Source organism: Ursus maritimus, unplaced genomic scaffold (assembly GCF_017311325.1).
Source record: "Ursus maritimus isolate PB19 unplaced genomic scaffold, ASM1731132v1 scaffold_7, whole genome shotgun sequence".
Classification (NCBI taxonomy): Eukaryota; Metazoa; Chordata; class Mammalia; order Carnivora; family Ursidae; genus Ursus; species Ursus maritimus.
In genome coordinates, this window is record NW_024426885.1 from 1,009,887 (window position 1) to 1,031,152 (window position 21,266).

Consider the following 21,266-nt stretch of genomic DNA (forward strand, 5'->3'; position numbering starts at 1 on the left):
GCAAAACTCCACACGGCCTTCAAGAAAAATGAAAATTCAGAGAGAACATGTTGGCAAACAAACGGTGATTAAGTTATCCATTTTAGGGTCAACACAGAGAAGTGTGCGTATACAGTTGAGACACGACAAAAATGCTAGAACTCAGAATCAAAGATTACTGGAAAGAATGTCTGCACAGCAAAATTCTTTTCCCTTTGAGACTCAAATGCCCCACCATGCTTAATTTTCCTGACATTTCTGAGGCTTTGAAGCCTCAGCTAACGGATCTGAATCATCTGAGCAAAACCATGTTATAGTGGCGTGTTACTGGAAAGCCGAGAATAGAACGCTAAATATACAGACACACACCCATACAGGGCACTTTTGTAGAAAATGATCAAACGCGAAACTAGATAAAGTTGTCCTAGGGAAACAGGGAAAACAGTTCATCTCCAGTGGGGAAGCAGAATACATGGACGCCTGGAAGTTAAAATAAGAAAAACACAAAAATAGCACCTACTTTGTGTTAAGGAAAGCAAGCCTAGCCCATACGTGACCTTAGCTTACTGAAACACTTCGCCCATGCCTGCTGCCGGCACAGGAAGGCTCTCGGCAGGACGCCAGAACCTTCTCCCGGAATCCAAGTCCTGCCTGTATCACTGGCCCAGCCCACACCCACTGCTCACCTAGCGAGGCCGCCACGGGCCCCATCTGTGCCATCATCCTTTCTTCTGAAACAAGCATGCCACTTGGAGCCGCATTCGGCTGTATTTGGGTTGGCAGTGTAAGTACCAACAGCGGGGTGGCACCAGGGCTCCAACCCGAACTAGGTCAGCCTGGGCCTGCCTCAGGAGCTCCAGGCGCCCCAGTTCCCGGCTCCCTCTCCCCAAGGTCCGCCAGCGGCTGCCCTGGCTGCCCCAGAGGGAGGCCCCCAGAGGTAAAGGCCTTGGGCAGTCACATCCCTTCTTTGGCCTTGAAAAGCTTGCCGGCATCTTTCTCTTTCATAAACAAGAAACAGAGCGTTCTCCAGGGCTTTCCGCAGCCGCCCTTGTTTGAGAACTAGACAGATACTAAGTTACAAGGTAAAACCAGGGCGCCAACCCCCGGAGCCTGGGTGAGCCACACACAGACCGGCCAGCCGATAAGGCTAGCCCACCATCCAGGGGCGGGGTCAGGAGGCCAGAAGTCAGGGGTCAGGGTTCTGGGCTCAACATTCAGGGACCACTGTTGGGACGAGGGTCGCGGTTTGGGGCCAGAGCACAAGGGTCCTCAGATCAGGAGTTGGGGACCTTGGACAGGGATTAGAGTTGGAGTTTTGGCCCTGGGTTCGGGGGCCAGGCTCCGAGGTCAGGGTTCAGCCTATGCAGCCTGAAGGCCAGAGGTGGGGGACCTGGAGTCTAAGGTTCAGGGCAGGGTTCAGAGTTCAGGGGGCTGGGGGTTCAGGGTCTCAGGATTTAGGAGTACCAGGATCTTAAGGGCCCAGGTTCAGTGTCCATCCAGGTCCTGGGGTCTGAGACTCAGGGTTTCAGTCCAGAACCTGGGGCTCTGGGACTCAGGGATGGGGACCAAGACCTGCCTGGATCCTGGGCTCCGGGGGCTCGCGGATCAGGACCGGGGCCCAGGTCCGGATCGCGGGATCCCGGGGGGCCCGGGGGATCCCAGGGTACGGGGTCGGGCTCGGGGTCTGGCCGCCGGGCACTTACGTCGTCGAAGAGCGAGCCCACGTTGGCCGTGACCAGCAGCACCGCGGTGCCCGGGGCGGCCGCCTTCCCCGCCATCGTGGCCTGGGCCGGCGGCGGCCGCTCGCGCGGGGTCGGCCGGCCGGGGTCTCCGCGGGCCGCGGCGTCAGCTGCGCCGGGGGGCGGCCCCGGGGCGCATCGCGGGCTCGGCGGGTCTGGCCGGGCCTGGCCGGGGTCCGGCCGTGCGCGCGCTCGCTCGCCCTCACTGCTCCGCGGCCCCGCGCCCGTCGCTCTCCTCCAGCGCCTCACCGCGGCCCGCGCGCAGCCATTAGGATCGCCGCCGCCGAAGTTCCCGCAGCAGCTGCCGCCGCCGCCGCCACCGCCGCTGCTGCTGAGGCGAGTCCCGCCCGGAGCCGGGGGGCGGGCCGTGCGCGGGGCGGGGCGGGGCGTGCGCGGGGCGGGGCGTGCGTGGGAGGGGCGGGGCCTCTGGAGGGGCGGGACCTCGGGCGGGCTGCCAGGGAAAGCCCCGCAGGGGCGGTGCTGCTGGAGGGGCGGGGCGTCGGAGGAAGGGGCGGGGCTACTGGGAGCGGGACAGGGACTGCAGAGAGACCCAGCGCGGGGCGGGGCGGGGCGCGGCCTCACGGGGGCGCGGCCTGCGAGGGGCACTTCTGCGTGGGCCCGGGCTGCTCCTCCACCGCCCTCCCGTCGGTCACCGGCCGCCCCGCCCCGCCCCTCCCCGCGCCGAGGGAGCCCACTGTCTCCGCCCTCTGCACTCCTGTGACGTCACGCCCCGGCAGCGACCGTGCCTCTTAAAGGGGCAGCGCGCTGACCCGCGGTCAGCGCTGCAGGAGCAGAGGGGCTCCTAGTGGGGTGGTCGTGTGGCCCGCGACTGACCCACGGAAGTGGAAGGCGGCGTCCGGGGACATTTAATTAACTCTCACAGAGGCCGCGTGAGCCCCCGCCCGAGGTGGGGTTCAGAGAGGCGTGGAGGCCTGGGCGGGACAGCGGCGCAGGAGGGGAGATGGGCGGGGGTCTAGGGGCAAGGGGACGCGAGGCGGAGTCCTCGGGGAGGGGGGCGTGGCCGGGGCTGCGGGAGTCGGCGTCTCAGGGCGGGGTCGTGGGCCCCCGGGACGAGGTCTCGCGAGTGGGGCTCGGGGTCCCAGGCGGATCTCATAAATGTGACCAGTGAAGCGTTTTCAGGCAGAGGCTGTCAACCGGCGCCTGGGCGCGCAGCACGCCTCTGCGCCCCCGTCCCCTGCCCAGGCCAGCGCCCAGAGAGCTGTACCCGCGTGGCTGAGATGGGGTGGTCAGAGCCAGGACCAGCGTCCTCCAGGCTGGCCTTCAGCAGCTGTGCGCTCTGTTAACCTGCAGGGTCGGTAGGGACAGCAGGCAGCTGTGCCTTTGCCAAGGAAGGCATCCCCTCTGAAGTTAATTGGGGGATCCTGCTTGCAGCGACCACCTAGCCTCTCCACCAAAACCCATTTGACTTAGAAACCAGTGTCTAATTCATTTAATAGGCGGATTCACGCCCACCCAGAAGTGGTAAGGTGAAGACCCAGCCTCCAGGGTGTCTGTATGTGGAGATAGGGTCTACAGGGAGGTAATTCAGGTTGAATGGGGCCATAAGGGTGTGTCCCTTTCTCAATAGAATTAGTGTCCTTATAAGAAGAGACCCCAGAGCACATGCTGTCCTCCACACAGCCTCCCACTCCCAACAGAAATCAAAGAAGAGGTCATGTGAATGGACAGAAGGTGGCTGTGGACAGCCAGGAAGAGAGAGCTCTCACCAGAAACCAGCCCCTGTGGGAACTTGATCTCAGAATTTGGGCATCCAGAACTGCGAGAAATAAGTTTTTGTTGTGTAAGGCACCTACTGTGGGGCATTCTGTTGTGGCGGCCCGACCTGACCAATACAGCATCTCTCGTTTACCTTTTTACAAAATCAGAGCATGCTCTCTACCTTTCATAGAGAGCAAATGAAGAGGTGTCACCGATGCCCGGGACCTGCTTCCTAAGAAGTAGTGTCACCTCCTTCCCTGTCCTCTGGCTGAGTCTCCCCTCACACCTCTGCACTCCCTGGCCGAGGAAACTCACCTGCAAACACATGAGCTTGCTTACTCTGAGACCGTGCCTGAATTAGAGAACACCCAGCCCTGTGCCCCACCCTTGCCCAGCACCCACCCTCCTGGCTTCCCTGTTTGACCCCTCCCGCCATCTCCAAGCTGCCAACAGGCCTTTCCATCTGGTAGACATGCTTGCCCTTCGCCTGCACAAAGAAGGATTTGCAGCCCACCAGCATCTGCCCCTCCTCCACCCAGCCATCCCCTGCTCGGTCATGCCATCAGCTCACAAGCATGCTACAGTGTCTCAGATCCTATGAAGTCCCCCTTTGTCCTATGCCCCTCTTCACCCTCCCATCTCTGCTCTGTTTGCTGCAAAACTTCTCCGGAAGTGACCAGTCCGCCCCAAGTGCCAAAGGGCCACTCTTCCAGGCCCTTGACTACTGCTTGTGCCCACACCCCAACGGGGCCATCCTCACGGTTAGTACTGGCTTCCTAATTCAGCGGCCAGTCCCCACCCCTGGCTTCCACCCACCTGACTTACTCCCCAGAAACAGGGTCTGCCCTGGTGACTGTGACGTTCCCGATCTTGGTCCTCCCCTGGCTGCCCATCCCCTCAGCCTCTTTTGCTTTCTCCTCCCGATGCTCCACCTGGAGCCGTGGGCTCCCCGGGCTTGGTCCTGGCACCTCCTTCCTTGGTACACACTTCTCCATGAGCCTGCTGCCGCACTGGGAAGGGCTGTCTCAAAGCCAGCAGACGGCAACAGAGTCCAGAGTCACTCCTTGCTTCGGAGGCTCACACTCCAAAGTGCCCGCTCACTGATGCATGGAGCCCATGGCCACCTCAGGTCCACGGCAGCCTTGTTTGACTCTGTGCTCCAGAGACGAGTTCACTGGCTTCTTCTGGCCCATCTGGCCTCTCAGATGTTCCTTCCTCCTTCAGACTCCCTCCTCCCTCCCGACCCACCCACCAAATGCCATGCGCACCATCACATCAGCTTTCCTTTCCCCTCTGCCTGTTGAGTCGGCCTCCCTGCACACAGGTGCAGCCCCCCACAGAGAAATAACAAATATGTACCATGTGAAGCAGTGCCACGTCAGAGCCATCACCATGTCTGGGTCCAGCGCTACCTGACCTCCAGAGAGAGACTGAACCCTAACCTCATCTAAGTTAAAATCATGGGTAAAAGGGAGGCTTATTTTTTCTTACATGTCCTTTTTTGCCTTTGGAATGTTGTCCATGTCTGGATGTTTCCTTTGCCAAAAGAGTAGTAGTATTTTTTAAGTTTTGCAACTCATTATAAGTTTTGCAAAGCCCACTTACCCGGCTTCAGGAGAGGCTTGGCACCCCCTGGCATCTGGGTCTGGATCTGCCCCCCAGCAAGCAGGGCAGAGGAGGGAAGGTGGAGGCAGCCAGCGGCGTGACATCGATTCTTCCGCAGAAACCCACGTGCTCCAACCCAGCCTCCTTGGCCAGATGCTCTCAGGGCTCCCAGAGAGAGTTTGGCCAAGTCTTTCGTTAGACAACAATATGCTGTCAGCTGTTGTTTTAAAAAGGACAGCGCATTAGCCGCTAATATCATATCATGACTTAGTTTAAGACAGTAACCAATTTATTTATGGATTCATATCATCCGATGGTTGAGAGGTTCACAGATAGGATTCCTCATCCACAAACATGCTTAAAAGTCGTCTTTCAGCAGATAGATGGATAGATGGACGGCGCTCTGTGGTTGCAAAGTGTGTTTTAATCATGTGGTCATCAACTTCAACACTCCTGCTGGGGGGGTCACTCTTAGTCCGCTGTATATAGCACACTGGGTCCAAGGTCTCACTCAAGTTGATTTTCTGCGTAGTGCCTCGCCAGACCCACAGTGAAGGAGTCCAGGGCTCTGTCCTCTTGGTGACGGGCTGGACTCAGTTTCTTTAGCCAGAGGCATATTTGCTGTTAGTAAGTTAATGGGCGGCTTGTTATTTCACACTCATCTGGGAAAGGGAGGTTTCTTTCCTTCTGAATTATTTGGATTCTTTCTTCATTAATCAGCTCTCTTTGGTAACAGCGATCACTTTGTTACGCTGCATTTGTTAATGCAATCCCGCTCTAATTTCAGCTGGCTTTGTTTTTTTTGTTTTGTTTTGTTTTAGAAATCGACACGTTCTTTCTAAAATATATATGGAAATGAAAGTACCTAGAACAACCAAACGAGTTTTGAAAAAAAGAACAAAACTGGGGTACTCACACTGCCTGATTTCAAGACTTATAAAGCTGTTATAATCGAGACAGTGTTTTGTTGGCGTAAGGATGGGCACGCGGAGCAGAGGAACAGAGTAGAGAACCCAAAAGCAAACCCACATCCATGTGGTCCAATGGTTCAGACAAAGATGCTGATTCAATGGCACAGAATTGTCTTTTCGATGAATGGTGCTGGGATCCGCTGGATATGCACGTGGAGCAAAGCAAACCCTGACTGACCCCTAACACACACAACACCAAAATTAGCTGGACATGGATCACAGACCCTCGAACAAAAGCAAAAGCTATAATACTTCCAGAAACACAGGAGAATATGTTTGAGACCTCAGAGCAGGTGAAGATTTCTCAGAGAGGAGGACACCAAAAGCACTACCCAAGAATGAAAGAAAAAAAGGTAAGTTGCACATTATCAAAATTTCCAAGTTACGCTGTTTTGGCTCCAAAGTCCATCATGAGGCTGGAGAGCGTGTGAGGATACCACGTGGCGGTAGCAACAGTGTGGCGGAGTCTCAGAAACGCCACGCTGAGTGAGAGCCGGGCACAGAGAGTAGGGACCACCCGATTCCATCCCTCAGTTCTAGGAACGGCAGCTGTGCCCCACCATGGCGGGAGCAGGCCGGCGGCCGCCCTGCGGACACAGGAGGACCCAGTGCGGAGCAGCAGGAGGGCGGGTGCCGTTGGGCGGGAAATACTCCCATCTGGATTGCAGCAGTGTGACATGTGCACACATTTGTCAAAACTCACGGAACGGCCTGTTCAACTCAGATGGATTTCACTGGACACAAGCGGCACCTCGAGGCTGACCTTCCGAAATGAATGAATGGTGATGTTTAGGGACCTCTATTTCTCACGCTTGACGACATAAACCCAAATCCTCTAAAATCAGAAAGTTGGTTTTAAACTCGTTTGTCGCCGTAACCTGAACTGAAAAGCAAATTAGGGTCCTTGCTTGCGGGTTTATTGTGAAAATCCTCGTGTGTTGTTCCCGAAACACCCAAACGTGTGGAATCAGTGTTCTCTCCCAGGACCTGCCATCTGTGGCTCACCCTGCGTGGGGAATGCAGCCTATCATCTCCCTAAAAATCCAGGGGGGGGTTCCGAATCCTAAATTACATTTAGTCCCAAGGGTTTTGGGTAAGAGATTGTGGAGCTTTAATTGGAACAATGCAGGAAGAAACAGACCACATTCAGACGTGCGCGTTTCATGCCTTAGAAAAGGTGCTGCGAGCGTCATGTATCTCGAAACATAATAGCAAGAGGCTGCACTGACAGCTTCCCCTTCATCGGAGCCCGCAGAGCTGGCTGCACCTGGGTCCTGGGGCCGTGTGTGGCCTGCCGCAGGCTTTCTGTCCCAACCCACCCAGGTAGGGAGCCAGGGAGGGACACGGGGGCACCTGCTGGGAAGAGGTCTGGGCCCTGAGAAGCGACCCCTGCTCCAAAGAGCATCACGCATCCTCTCCCGGGTGCAGAGTGGGGTGGTGGCCGCTTGTGGCTCACGTCCGTCCCCCCTGCTCCACCAAGTGAAACATAATCCTCCGTGGACGCGAGTCCCTGATCAGAGGCTTGGGCATACTATCACAGACGCACCTGTGACACTGTACCTGTCACCAGTCCTCGACCGTGAGGTTGCGTAGCTCTTGGAGAGAAAGCCCAAATCCGCAGGCGGGACACAGTTGCAGGCTTTCCCATTCTGCTCCATAGACCTTCGATTTACCCTGTTTGATTTGTTCTTCATCAGCTCCATAAGGTTAATGGCACCCATCATTGTTGCCAACAGGTTGACCCATCCAGCCTGGGCTTGTGATCTGGACCCCTCCATCGCTCACTCTGAGAGCGCTGGCCAATCCCCGCATTTGCCTGGGGCCCTACCAGGGAACGAGCTTCTCATGGCTGTTTTCATCCCACTGGACTTTGGAGGAGATCGGAGTGGTCGTTAGTCTACCGTCTCCAATGCTCTGCAGTGAGATGCGTGTGTGAGCATGCAAGGCCCGCTCCTCCCGTCGGGCAGTTAGCTCCTCTCCTTTGGCAGGAAGAACAAGGCATTGACGCGGCCAAGATAGCTGCATAAAATTACGCAGGCAGAAAATGTCACCACGTCCTGGGATTCAGGCAAGCAAGTGCCCACCAGATGGCCGCAGGGCCTGCAGCAGACCTGCTGGGGACACGCCCCCAGCCAGGAGCTAGCCCTTTGTGCCAAAAGGACAAATCGTTTCCCAAATCACCAAGAGTCCCCAGTGATAATGAAAACCAAGTCAGGAAAATTACACAAGCAGAGTCTGTCTCCGGGCTGGCAATGCTCTTTTAACGTGATCAGGGCTTCCGACGGGGTGTCAGTTCACGCTGAGGATAAAGCCAGAGTACCATGATTTTCTCCTGTGGACGCACATTTGGAGTGCCAGCTCTCGCTCCAATAATCAGCACCACGGGTGTTGGCAAAGCAGTCTCCACGTTTCCAGGATTCTCAACTCAGCTATAATTTCTACTTTGCAATTCTGTATTCATGAAATCAGGTTTGTAAAGATTCACGTCTATCGTCCATTGTTCGAATCTTCGGAAGACCAAACATGTCCCAACAGTATTTTAAAGAACCCCCGCAAGCGAGTATCTAAGCCCTCAGTCAAGGGCATTTTGTGAGTGTGGGTCTCTTTCCCCTTTCCTCTGATCTCCATGTAGAGCAGGTCCCGCCGGCTGGATGCATTGGCGCACTCAGAACGGGAAGCGTGCTGGCCCGTGGGAACTCAAGCAGCTGGGACCGACGGACAGACAGGCAAGTGTGCACAGGAATAAATGATCTCATGAGGTTGAAATAAGGTAGTAAGGTACATGCTGTTAAATGTTTATGTCACTGTAAGCAGTAGGCCGTTCGAAATCCAGCCGCACTAGTGATATAGCACATTTCTGGTAAAACGGATTTTCCAGTGATTTGTGTTTGCTGACAATCACGTTTGCTTTGGGGGACCCTCATCGACGACGTCCCGTCAGTAGGCCTGTTCCTTCGTCTCAAAGGAGAGTGGCAGGAGCTCCGGTGTGCTGTCGTGGCCTACGACGGCCAAGCGCTCCGGGTGCTGTGTGCCGTCCTATAGCGCAGGACTGAGTGTCAGACATGGACTCTGACGCGGGTTCTCTTCGAAGTGTGAGCAGTTCCCACAACAGCTTGGGGTGAACGGAAAGTAGGCCCCGAGGCTCGGACGTCTCCCTGGGACCCATCCCTGGCGGACCTGGACTCCTGGACCGAGGGTGGCGGGAGGCCGCTGGGGAAGGTGGGAGGACGACCTTCAGGAGCAGGAAGAGGCAAGGCCCGGCTGGCCAGGGAGGCGTGGGGACGCAGGGGCAGGGGGAGACTTGGCGGGCCTTCCTCCCTGCAGAGTGGAAATCAGAGCTGAGAGGGGTTCAGGGCTGCGTGGAGGGCGCCGGATCCTGGGATCGAGTCACAGCTCAGCGGCAGGGTCCGTCACTGATGGGAGGCAAGAGTCCTGCACAGACTCGGGGAGCAGATGTGCCTTCACACCAGCGGCCTGTTTCCGGCAAGGTCCAGGCAGAGCCCCCTAACATCTAATCAAAGAGGGGAATGCTGTCGGCGCTTGAAACAGTCCGTCTGTGAAGGGAGCATGTCCCTGCACAGCATCTCCTCGTGCTTAACAGGGGGCGTCCTGCGTTCAGGCTGAAATCCCTCTCACTGTATTTTAGAGCTAGTTGTTCTGAGTTTAAAAAAAAGAAAAGGAAAACAAAGAGCTGATTGCTACACCCTCTGAAATCGCTTTTCATACAGTGGAGGACAATCTTAACTTGCTACTTGAGACCGGTCTGCTTGTGGCTGGACACCATCCGGCCTCGTCCGGGTACCGGCCATCCTTCAGGGTCGTCCGGGACGCCAGACCTCACCCTTGTCCCAAGGGTTCCTTTCAAATCTCCTTCTATTTAAAATATTTACTTATTTCTAGCCAGTAATCCTGATGAAACAGGTTCACTCATGAAAACAGTAATGACTTTGGTATAATTACAATTAACACACCTAGAAATACCTCCTTGCTCATTTACACAAGCTGCTTTAATTCACCATTTGTGTGTAACCAAGGATAATTTGAATCTAATGAGAAAAATTAGGAAAAACCAAATATTTCATTTTCCAATTATATCTATTTATGGGGTTCCTTTGCCTCCTCAATTAAACAGAAATACATCATTAGTAATGTCAAGAGAATTCTGATATTATATGATACATTCTTTTGTCTAGTAGGAATTATTTATCACCCTTTCAATGATAAAATTTAAATACATTAGTCTCAAAACAGGCCTTTCTACTAATGCAAAGATTCTTATATGTCCTTCAGTGCAATTTCCTTTTTTTTGAAAAAAATGTCATACATACTTCCCAAGTGTATTTCCGGGTATTTTTATCTTTTGTCCTGTCATTAGGACCACGACCGTCTTCTTCCACACGTTTCAAACTAGCATAGTTTGTACGCAGAAGCACAACTTAATATAAATGTGCATTTAACATTTAAAAACTATCGCGTCTGGTTTTCTCTCTATAATAACTTCCTAGACATTCTCTCGATTTTCAGACAGGCAATCACATTAATAACGCTTGATATTAAGGTTTTAATGCTATTTAAAGCTAAGTTAAGTTGCACCTGAAAATGAAAAATATAGGACAGATTTTTTTTTAAACTACAAATAGATTTAACTAAACTGTTTGGTTTTTGAAATATGAGTCAAATAAAATATTTACTTTACGACGTGTCTTATAATTTTTTAAATGATGTACCTTTTTTTAAAGATTATATTTATTTACCTGAGAGAGGGAGAGAGAGCGCGTGGGTGCTCGCACAAGCCGGGGGAGGGGCAGAGACAGAGGGAGAAGCAGACTCCCCGCTGAGCAGGAAGCCTGATGAGGGACTCGATCCCAGGACCCTGGGATCATGACCTGAGCCAAAAGCAGATTTTTTTTTTTAAGATTTTATTTATTTATTTGACAGAGAGAGAGAGAGACAGCCAGCGAGAGAGGGAACACAGGCAGGGTGAGTGGGAGAGGAAGAAGCAGGCTCCCAGCAAGGAGCCTGATGTGGGACTCGATCCCAGGACCCTGCGATCATGACCTGAGCCGAAGGCAGACGCTTCACCGACTGAGCCACCCACGTGTCCCATAAACGAAGTACCTTGAAGGGTAAACCATTTGGAGCATCCACGAGAGCAAGGGCAGCCCCGCAGGCCATGCCGGCCGTGGACGGGGCTCTGCCCATGCAGCCCATGCCCCGCGGCATGGGTGTCTTTCACTTTTGGTTTGCTTGGGTCACAGCTTCCTTCTGCCAACGCCAGCGGAGGCTGGCCAGAGTCACTGGTCCAAACCCCAGCTGCAGAATAACAGGTGGTTCTGCTACCCACTCAGCACCTGGCACCTCACCCTTCGACCTTCAAGTGACCCTGGTCAATTAGTGCAACAGTTGCCTTAACCAAAAGATTCACTCAAAACTCAAAGCCTGCTGAGAAACCGCAGATTTCGCCTCTTCCAGCCAAAGCCCAGGAAACACATCGGACAGGAGGCCCTGGAATTTCAGGAAGTGAGAACCACTATCCCCTGCCCCCCCCGGCCCCGGCATGGACCAGCTTGTTTCTGCAGCCCCTCTCCGGGCTGCAAGGCTGGACCGGCCCCGGAGAAGGCACGCTTCCCCTGCCCCCCACCTGGTTTCCCAGCATGCCCTCTTCCTCCACCTGGATGCGACGCCCAGGGGTGCCTTGGCAAGGACGTGGGAGAGGGGGCCATACCCGGATGACAGATGACACGGACAGGACCTGGGGCTGATTGGGGAAGCCAATGGCAAGGCCGGATTGGGGTGCAGTGGGGTCTCCCCAGAGCGCAGAGATGGAACCTGCAGGAACACTTCCTAACACGCACACGATTCAGAGAAAGTGCATGGTCCTGGTCCAGGTGAACCACTGCTTCTTCAGCAAGACTTTCTTCCCCGGTTCCTCATCCAAGCTGCCGAGCGCAGACAGTGGTCCCTGTGACGGTTCCCTCCTTTCTCACAGAGGGCACGTCCGAGCCTGCGTCCTCCAGGGAAGGGGGCATAGCAGGGCCACAGACACACACAGGGCTCTACTCTCCTGCCCACCTGGGGGGAGGGACATGGATCTGGGCTCTTGCCCGTCTGTGCTCCGTCCTTCGGAATCTACTGGGCTCCTCCCGGGGATGCGGCATGGATGCCCTGCCGACTCTGGGATGTCCACCTCCTTTCCTTGCGGGTTTCCTGAACAGTGTGGTTTCCGAGGGAACACCACTAGCTCAGGACCACCCTGCACAGCAGGCTGGGCTCCCTCAGGGGTCCCAAAGGTGCTGGGCCCCCTGCCCACTCCCTGTCTGTGGGAAGCAGGTATACTCACTGCACACTTCCCCTCCGGGCCAGCCAGATCCCCCCTTCCTAGGTACCCCTCTCCCCTTGTCTGCTACTCCCACGGGCACTGAGCTTATTGTTTGACAGGACTGTGCAGGGTCCAGGGGGCTTTGCTGCCTGGGCCTGGGGATGGGGCAAGATGCAGCCCCTTCCAAGGAAGCTCTCTGTAGAAGCCACAAAGAGGCCAGGCCATCTGCAAAGACAGCAAAGCAGGAGCTGGAGGGACAGACAGACAGAGACAGGCCAACAGAGCCTGAGAACGCTGGAGGCAGAAAAGAGGGAGACTGAGGCCCAGGGGCCCTGACGGCATCTGAGCCCTGCCCAGGGCCCGCTGGCCCTGGGCTTCCAGAGGCGGCCTCACTCGGGGCCTGCTGGGCCCTGCAAGACAGCGGCGGGGCTCAGATGTGCTGTCCGGTCCAGCCTCGGATGACACACCCCAGGGCAAGGCTTTGACGGGGTGCTGCTGGAAGCATGGGGACAAGTGACTGTATAACTCTGGGGTTCCTCGTGGTGACTGACATCAGGCTGGAAGGGGGCTGGGGGCAGTTGCTGTCAGAGGAGATGCCATGCAAGTCTTGGGCCAGAGGTAAAGGACTGTATTAGGTTTGTCCTGGAGTACTCACGAGACCAGAAACAAAACCTTCACAAGAATCGAATTTGAGCCAAGGGAGGAGACCTGCTTCGTGGGCAAGCCACATCTGTGCCATCACCGGTGGAATGTCAGCTCAGGCCCTGCAAGGGGTCCCTGGCTGCGGACAGGTGGCAGGGCTGGGAGCATGACCAGTCCTGCAGGGCGAGGGGAGGGGACGGCCTGGCCAGAGCCTGGGGACTGCCTGTGTGGGCCATGGTCCCACAGCCCAGGGCGGGAAGGTTGGGAAGACATGCCCCTGCTGTCCTCTCCCTGGCCCTCCCTGCCTGGACCCAAAAAAGCCCTCAGTAGGCGAGCCTGGGCTCAGCCTCTAGGCCAGAGCAGAGGGGAAATGGTGGTCAGGTGTGGGATAGAGGAAGAACGAGCATCATTCCCACCCAAGATCCTTCAGCTCTTTTCCCAAGATCGGGCAGGGAGGGCATGCTCACCTTCCCCAGGCTCACCCCAGGCTTGCTGCACAGGACGTGGTGGACCCCGGGGGCATCGGGCTCTGCAGGGGGTGGGCAGGTGGCCAGGCTGCACCCTTGCGGAGGAGGCCCCTTCCTTCCCCCCAAGAGGTCACTGGGGTCAGCAGCCCCCAGGTGGTGGCTTTTCTTGCAGAATCAGTGGAAGGGCTTCTTCTCTTAGCCCTCAAGAAACAATGACGAATTTACTCTAAGAACCAATTTCAGTACACTCATTCCCCTGCAGACCGTCCTGCCGGGCAGCCAAATAGAGTCAGGACATTGGCCTAGAACTGGCTTAGGAGCGTGCCCAGGACATGGGGTGTGGGATGGCCTGTCCCGCAGGACGTGGCTCCTGGCAGCCCCACCAGCCCCTAACCCTGCTCAGCCTCAGGCGGGAGCATGGAACCTTTCCTCAACTTTCCTGCTCTCCTGGCGGAAACCCGTTCCTAGGCCAGGCTACTTCTGCTGGGATCCTGCTGCTCCTGGCCAGTGGGGCCATCCCCTCCTCCTGTGATCCAGGTTTGCATGGTGCTGCCCTCTCCATGGGGCTCCCCAGTGGTGCTCTGACGTCCTGGTTCTAGGAGTCCCTCTTGGCAGCCCCGGGCCCCATCAACGTGTGCTTCACTGAGTCATGGGAGGGACCGTGCTGAGCTCCTGGTAGGTGTGGCCTTTCTCTCCTTCCTGGAAGGCCCAGGCTCAGCCCAGCAGTGGGGGTCCTGGGGCCTCAGGGTCCTGCAGCCAGCTGTGTTTGCAAGAGCCAGGGAGTGCAGCCCCTAGGGCAGAGCAGACAGAGAGCAGAGGACGGGCTCTAAGGATTGGCTACTGGCTGTGCAGTGGGGTTCAGAGAGACCAGGCTCAGCAGATGACCTGGAAGGACCTGGCTGTGGTCAGCCCCAGAGCCGCAGAGTGGGGAGGGGAGGAAGAGGAAGTGGATTGGGGGAGGGGCTGAGGAGCGTTCTGGCATAGACCGCTGCCTCTTGCCTCCAGCCCTCATCCTCCATGGTGTGGGCCCCAGGGCAGGAGGACAAGGAGGGAAGGAGGTCAGGCCCAGGACCCCAGGGCCTTGTGAGCCACCAGCCTGCAGACACTCGCCCCCCCGTCCCCGTGAGACTCTCTGCCCTGTGCGGTTGAGGCATGACGGCATCTGGTCAGGGGAGCACAGACCCTCATGGGTGCCCCCCCATGCCCTCAGCCGGCGAGAGTGTGCTGGGACTGCTCTAAACCGGCTCTTGGTGTCACTGCTTCCAGGGAGCCTGGGGAGTCTCCTTGGTGCCATTTGGGCGCTACAGTGACCAGCTCGGTCAGAGGCTTGTGCTCACCGTGCCCCCGGGGAGGCCGCTCACCTGTTGCCTGCACCTGCAGAGCACAAGGGCCCTCTTCCCATACTGGCCAGATCCGGGGCGGCCTGGGGGCCCCAGGGAACTCTGCTGGGCTCCACCCTAAAGCCCAGATGCAGTCCTGTCCACTTTCTGGTAGACAGGAAGGCAGTGCTGGCCCGGGACCCCGCCCTCAGGAAAGTGAGCGCTGGGGGTGGCGGGGGACGTGGAGGACTCTGGCAGCAGCTCGGCTCTCCCCTTTCGGGCGTGTCCTGGAGAGGCGGCAGCCCCTCGGAGAGCCTGTCCACAAGGGAGGCGATCCATGCTGGTAGGGAGGAGCGCAGGGCTCCGGGCGTCTCCCTCAGCTCCAGAGGGACCTCGGGCAAACCACCGTACTTCCCAGCCTCGGTGTCCCCATCGGCGGAGGGGGTGCACAGCAGTGGGGTTGGCCCCCAGGGCTGTGTGAGGACAGCAGCAAGCAGGGAAGGACCACAGCCAGTCCCTGCCCCGGGGCACCAGGGTTTCTGGGTTCAGCCCCCAGTCTGGGCTAACTGCTGTGCTGAGTGGTGAGGGGAGCCGGCCCGGCTCACACACAGCCCTCCAGACCATGCACAGGAAAGTGACTTCACGGGACGTCTGCTAGTCACCTGACTTTCAAAACATGAGCACAGCAACCCCAAGTTACATAAAGAGAAGCGCTTTCTGGCTGAGTGCGCCCTCCTGACGGCCTCCCGCCAGCCCTCGGTACAGAGCCAACCGTCTTTAACCTCGGGAAAGGCAAACCAGAGAGGCCCCGCTCCAGGCTATTTTAAGCACGGACTTAAAAAGTAAAAGCAGCTGTAAAGTGAAAAGTTTTAGGAACATTTCCATTTCCTGGAGTGATGGACGGAGAGCCTGGCCCGGGCAGTGCGGTCCTCTGTTGGCAGAGACGCCGCCGCCAGGCCTCCCGGCCAGACCCCGGCTCTGGGTATGGCGCGTCCTGGCCTCGGGCAGGCAGCCCGGTCTGGCGGTCTGGTGAGCCGTGTAAGTGCCGAGTTTCGGTGATTCATCGGGGTGGGGGGTGCCGGGCAAAGGCCGAGGCGGGCGTGGCCAGAAGGGCCCCACCACAGGCGGGACTCCGCGGGAGCAGAGGACACCCTGCGCTGCCCCTCCTACAGCCAGCCCTGCAGTGGGCCTCCATCTTCCTGCACAACTGCCTCCAGGGCCCAGGCCAGAGTCCTCCTTGGGCCTGGAGACCCTCCCCGCATTCCTCTGTTGCCCAAGGCGCCTGCCCTGCCCGGAGGCCTCAGGCCCAGATTCCTGAGCAGTTGGGAAACCGCCCCCCCTAGGGGCTGAATGCACCCCCGCACTCAGTAGCTCCTGCCCAAAAGCCTGAGCCAACGAACTGCTCTGGGCTGGGGGCTCTGCCTAAAGACTGAGCTGGGACCCCCAAAATATCACCCCTGACAACAGGGCCCCAATGAAGACGGAGGTTTCTTTCAGTTCCAGTGGCGAGGGGCAGGGGCCCTCTGGAGTGCCCACCAGCCACTGCCCCGGCCTGCCCCGTCCCAGGACCCGGCACAAAGTGCGTCTAGGCCCTAGGAAGGGGGATGGCCCACACGCCCAGGCTGCCATGGGGGGGTCTGCAGGACCGGGGGTCCCACACCAATGTGCCCACCTGGCTTGGGGCCTGCCTTTGCCTCTGGACTGGGTCCACCCTGTCCCCTCAGTCTGAGGCTGGGGAGGGCCCAGCAGAGTGGTCATGGAGGTGGCCCTCCACTTCCTGGTCTGTGTCCTCAGTTCCCCTCTCCCTCTGTGTGTCCCTCACCCCAAGTCTGCCAAGTCCACTGGTGGGCCTGGCCATGTCCAGTGTCGATGGGGCTGGACACCTGCACACAGACCACAGGTCTCAGTGTAGCCGCCCGCCCCCCCCCCCCCAGCAAGAGTGTTCAGATGTGGGCCAGTGCTGAGGGTCCTGTCTCGGGTCTGAAGGGCTCCTGCACCTGGAGGGGTTCACAAAGGGTGATGAGCTGGTGGGATCCCACCCGTGGGGGTAGCTTGGGATCCTTGAAGCCCTCTTTCCCTACTGGTCCCCTGCTTCTGGGCCAGGGATAGTCCTGCCTCCAGCCCCGGGCTTACCTGTCTTGGGCCCGACTGTTGGCTTTTTGACTCTCGTAGGGAGAAGGCTCTTTGCCCAAGCAACCCTCTGTCCCACCCGGACACAAGAGTGCCCATAGGGGCCTGGACATTGTCTGCTCCCAGGACCTGGGCCCTATCCTGTGTAGGGACACACAGCACTCACGGCTTGGTGGGCAGCCTGCTGGTCCATCGCCTGGGGAATCCAAGCACCTACCACCTTCGTGGGGGCTGGTCTGCTCTAGGTGAGAGGAGGGGAGGGAGGGTCCCAGGCTTGGGAAGGGGGAGGGGAGGAGGGAAGGAGGAAGGAGGGGAGAAGACAGAGGAGGAAGGAAAGGGACGAGGGAGCAGAGGGAGGGAGGGATGGGAACACAGGCTCTGGTCCAAAAGTGGGATTTCTAGAAATGAATCAAGCACCAGGAGAAAGACGCTCCGTCTGTGACCCCCGAGCGCATGGTCTTACCTTGTCTGTGTCCTTCTTGCTCCCCGGGCTGCTGTGCAAAGCCCGCCTCCCCCCGCAGTTCTAGGGGAAGCCCAATACGAGGGGACCCCAGCCACCCACTCTCCTCTTCCCTGGAGGCCCACAGTGCCCGTGCTCAGCTCGCCGCAGGCCCGGCTAGCGGTACGGACGGCCTGCACCACTACCCAGCACGGAGCCGGAGGTGGCCAGCGAGGGGATGCTGCTGCTGACCGTGCCGACGCAGAGGGCGCGTGGAGGGCGCGCGCCCCAGCCAGCAGGCCCCTGTTTTCTCTTTGCTGCCGCCACCTGCCTGGGACATGAGTGTGGGGAGGCTGGACCCGGGGCTGCACACATGCCTTTGTCTCTCTCTCATCACCCCAAATCAGATGTCTCCTCTTAAAGCTCGGCTTTTATTTTGAGCAAAAAGATAAATGTGGATTTTTATTTTCTCATTAGGGCGGTGTGAACGGGTAGGTCTGACACCCCCTGCCGCATTTACCCCCAGCCCTCCTCACTCACTCCTGACTCCGCACCTACACTCCCTCTGGGGCAGGGGTCCCTCCGTCCTGACGCACATGTGCTGCCAGCTCACCTGTGCACGCCTATGTCCCCTGCAAGGTGGGTCCAGGCAGGCACTCGTCCTCACCCGGGCTCCAGCTTGAAGAGGCCGTCAGCAGCTGGCGTCTGGGTGGCACGTGGCAGACCAGCCTGGGAGGCCGGCTTCACTCGGTCCTGATGCCGGGCAGCTCACGTAGGCTGGCATCTCTTCCAGGGTCACCTTCGCCATGGGCTGAGTCCGCAGGCCCCAGTGAAGCGGCCGTGCCCCTTCCTTGGGCCGAGGCTGCGGGGCTGAGGCTGCCGGGGCGGCCAGTCTGAGGGCCCAGGACTCTGGGTGTGGGGCAGGACTGCTGGGAAGGTGGTGCAGAATTCCTGCCTTTTCCTTGGCTTCTTGGGAAATTCAGCCCTGTTAGTGACATACCTCGAGGGCAGGGGGAGGGGACGTTCGCAGGTGGCTGCGGGAGCATAAACGTCGGCAGCGCACCTGTGCGTGGGCAGCCTTGAGTGGACTTGTTGTCACCGGTGACCGACCGGAGTCCCGGCGCCTGTGTGAGCCAGGCGTTACAGCCCCCCAGCCTCTCGGGTCCGTCGCTCGCCAGCACTCTTCTCCCTGCAGAACTGTCCCTGCATGCCGAGGGGGCCCCTAGAAAGCATTTGCTGCTTGACCACATGGCTCCACATTCTTCCCCACGTGCCAGCCCCGGGAAGTGGGCACTCAGGATCGTGATCACAGAGACCTCACCGGGGCTCTGCGTCCCCCAAGGCAGACAGGTTGGCCCTGGCTTGCGGCCTTTCAGTCCATGAATTCCTTTTTCAGGAGGAAAAGGCTCGTCTTTGCCATGAGGTCTGGGAGGCAAACATGGAAATGGTTTCTTCTGGGCCGGGAGGGGCATCTGGAGAGGCCCCACTGTGGGGTCAGGGTGAGCATGCAAACGTCCCAGGCCTGGCTGGCCTTGCTCTCTCCTCTGGAAACCCTGAGAGGCCAGGTCCCAGCCTCAGCTGTGCCGTTAGCGGGTGATCGCGGTCCGGGGGGGGGGGGGGCACCATCATGACAACACGGTCTGTACTCCCCAGAAGCTGCCGCCTCTCTGGGACACCCACGGAACACCCACGGCCTAAGTGCCATTTTGGCTCCATGCCTTAGGCTCTATCCTCGTGAATGTTTGGTAGGTCGCAGCGGTCCCCCACCCCAGGCCAGGGACATTCCGGCACAGAGTGCTCTGGGGAAGTTCCTGTTTCCCCAGGGGCTTCCTGAGGAGCCTGGGCTGGGCCCCCCACCTCCTGGATCTCGCTCTGTTTCTGTGCAGAGAGGGAGTGAACGGCTCTGCCCCGGGATGCCGGCTCACTTTCTCTGAGTCCAGAGTTAGCCGGTCCTGGCGCACTAGCGCTTTCCCACCCTGCTGCCCTGCGGATGCGGCTCTAACCGCAGAAGTGACCCACAGGGTGGGACGAGCACCGGCCGCTCTGCGGTGAGGCCAGCCCCTGGCGCAGGCTCTCCTCCAGCCAGTCTCTGGTGCTGGAGGACGCTGGGGTAGGAGGCCATGGCTGCAGACCGTGCCGGCTGAGTTTGAAGTCCTGGGTCAGGGTGGGAGCCAGAGTTTGGAGGTAGGAGGACCCTGCCTGCATGCCCTTGGGTCAGTCTCCTATCTGGGGGCACAGGGATTAACTGGAGAATTTCCGAGGGAGGGGCTCAGAGCGCTGGCTTCTTAGCTGGGGTCTGGCTCCCACAGAGAAGCATCTAGGGGTCACTTGCTTCTCCACCATCAGAATGACCATCACGAGGGTCGTGACCTTACGTGAACGGCTCAAGGTAACCTGGAGAGGTGCTGGCCTCACGGCTGTTTTTCCCATGGAAACAGACCACAGACTTGGGTGTTCGGGGGACCCCTGCACCCTGAGGTAGGTCAAGCTCCCACAGGCTCTGAGGCTGTGACTTCTCTCCTTGGGAAACCAAAATGACCTCTAGGGACAGGTATAGGGCCAGCTTCCCGGGGTATGGGCTGGACAGTCCCATAGGACACCGAGCTTAGAAGGGCCCCTACTTGTCTTGAAATTCTGAATCATTTTCCAACAAGGGGCCATGTTTTCACTTGATCCCCCACATCCACAGGGGGCACTCTGACCTTGGGGAAGGTCCAGGAGCTGCCGTGGGGGCCTCCGTGGGGTGCCCAGGAGAGGGGTATCTAGGTGGGAGGAAGGCAGGAGGGGGAACTCCAACCGCTGGCCCAGGGAGGGCTTGAGTGTCCAGGCTTGGGGGGCCAGGCCGCCCTGCTGCCCCAGCCATGTCCCTTGCTTTTCCAGGGGCTCTGAGAGAGGAGCCCCCCAAGGAGGGGCTTTGTCCCAGCCTAATAATAACTCCCAGCCTGGCCCCAGCGGCCAGCTATTTTTAGAGCCCCTAACCCAGCTCCCATGTGACTCAGCAAGACCTCAAGCCGGGATGAGAAAGTCGCAGGGTGGCCCGTGGCCAGGGCGCTCCAGGCAGCCAGGCGGGCGTGGGCAGTGGGGGCCCAGAAGCAGGCCAGGCTGGCAGAGGAGCCCTCCCGCCTCTGGCCTCCTGGGAGCTTCAGGACCTGGCCTGCGGACCGCCCCGCCCCCCCGCCACGCACTGCTCCCTCCTGCACCGCCAGCTCCTCCCCCTCAAGCTGAGCATGGAAAATCTGATGTCAGAATTCCAGTGTTGGCAAAGAATGTGGCTGACCTTCACCTCCTGGGGAGCCATGAGGCCCAAGGGGCTGGGCCTGGATCCCCCCCAGGTGTCCCTAAGCACCCTGGGACCACAGCCCCCTTCCCCTCTCTCACCCCCCAATGTGGCCCTGGCCCCCGGCTCTGGGGATGTCGTCCCGGCCTGAGCACAACTCAGTGTATTCCAGGCTGGCGCTGCCCCAGCAGCCGGTTCACCGGGGTGGCCGGCCTGGCATTTGTTACTGGAAGGGTTTCTGGGGGTGGGGAATCCAAGGCGCTGCACTGCCCGTGTGTGTACCCGTATGTGTGTGCGTTCATGTGTTATAGTTGTGTGTGAGCGCACACCCACATGTGTACACATGTGCACGCGTGTTCACGTGTTACTGTGCGTGCGAGTACACGCCCATGTGTACATGTACATACACGTGTGCCCATGTGTTGCTGCGTGTGTGAGGGCACGCCCACATGTACACGCATGTATGTGTGTTGTGTGCGTGCCCATGTGCGTACATGTATATACACGTGTGCCCATGTGTCGCTGCGTGTGTGAGGGCATGCCCACATGTACACGCATGTATGTGTGTTGTGGTGTGCGTGCCCATGTGCGTACATGTATATACACGTGTGCCCATGTGTTGCTGCGTGTGTGAGGGCACGCCCACATGTACACACATGT

General features: G+C 58.3%; 1 protein-coding gene and 1 long non-coding RNA gene across 2 annotated transcripts in view; one reads left to right on the forward strand and one right to left on the reverse strand.

Moving 5' to 3' along the window:
- Positions 1-1,772, reverse strand: part of INPP5A (inositol polyphosphate-5-phosphatase A) — a 182,353-nt gene extending 180,581 nt beyond the window's left edge. Inside the window, exon 1 of the mRNA XM_040624538.1 lies at positions 1,683-1,772. Within this exon, the coding sequence (XP_040480472.1) occupies positions 1,683-1,757 (75 nt within the window). The 5' untranslated portion in view covers positions 1,758-1,772. The remainder of the gene's footprint in view (positions 1-1,682) is intronic.
- Positions 1,773-2,454: 682 nt separating this feature from the next.
- On the forward strand, positions 2,455-6,857 carry LOC121101282. Its single transcript, XR_005833256.1, has 2 exons — positions 2,455-2,625; positions 5,864-6,857. It is a non-coding gene; the product is annotated as an uncharacterized LOC121101282 (long non-coding RNA).
- The last annotated feature ends 14,409 nt before the right edge of the window (positions 6,858-21,266 follow it).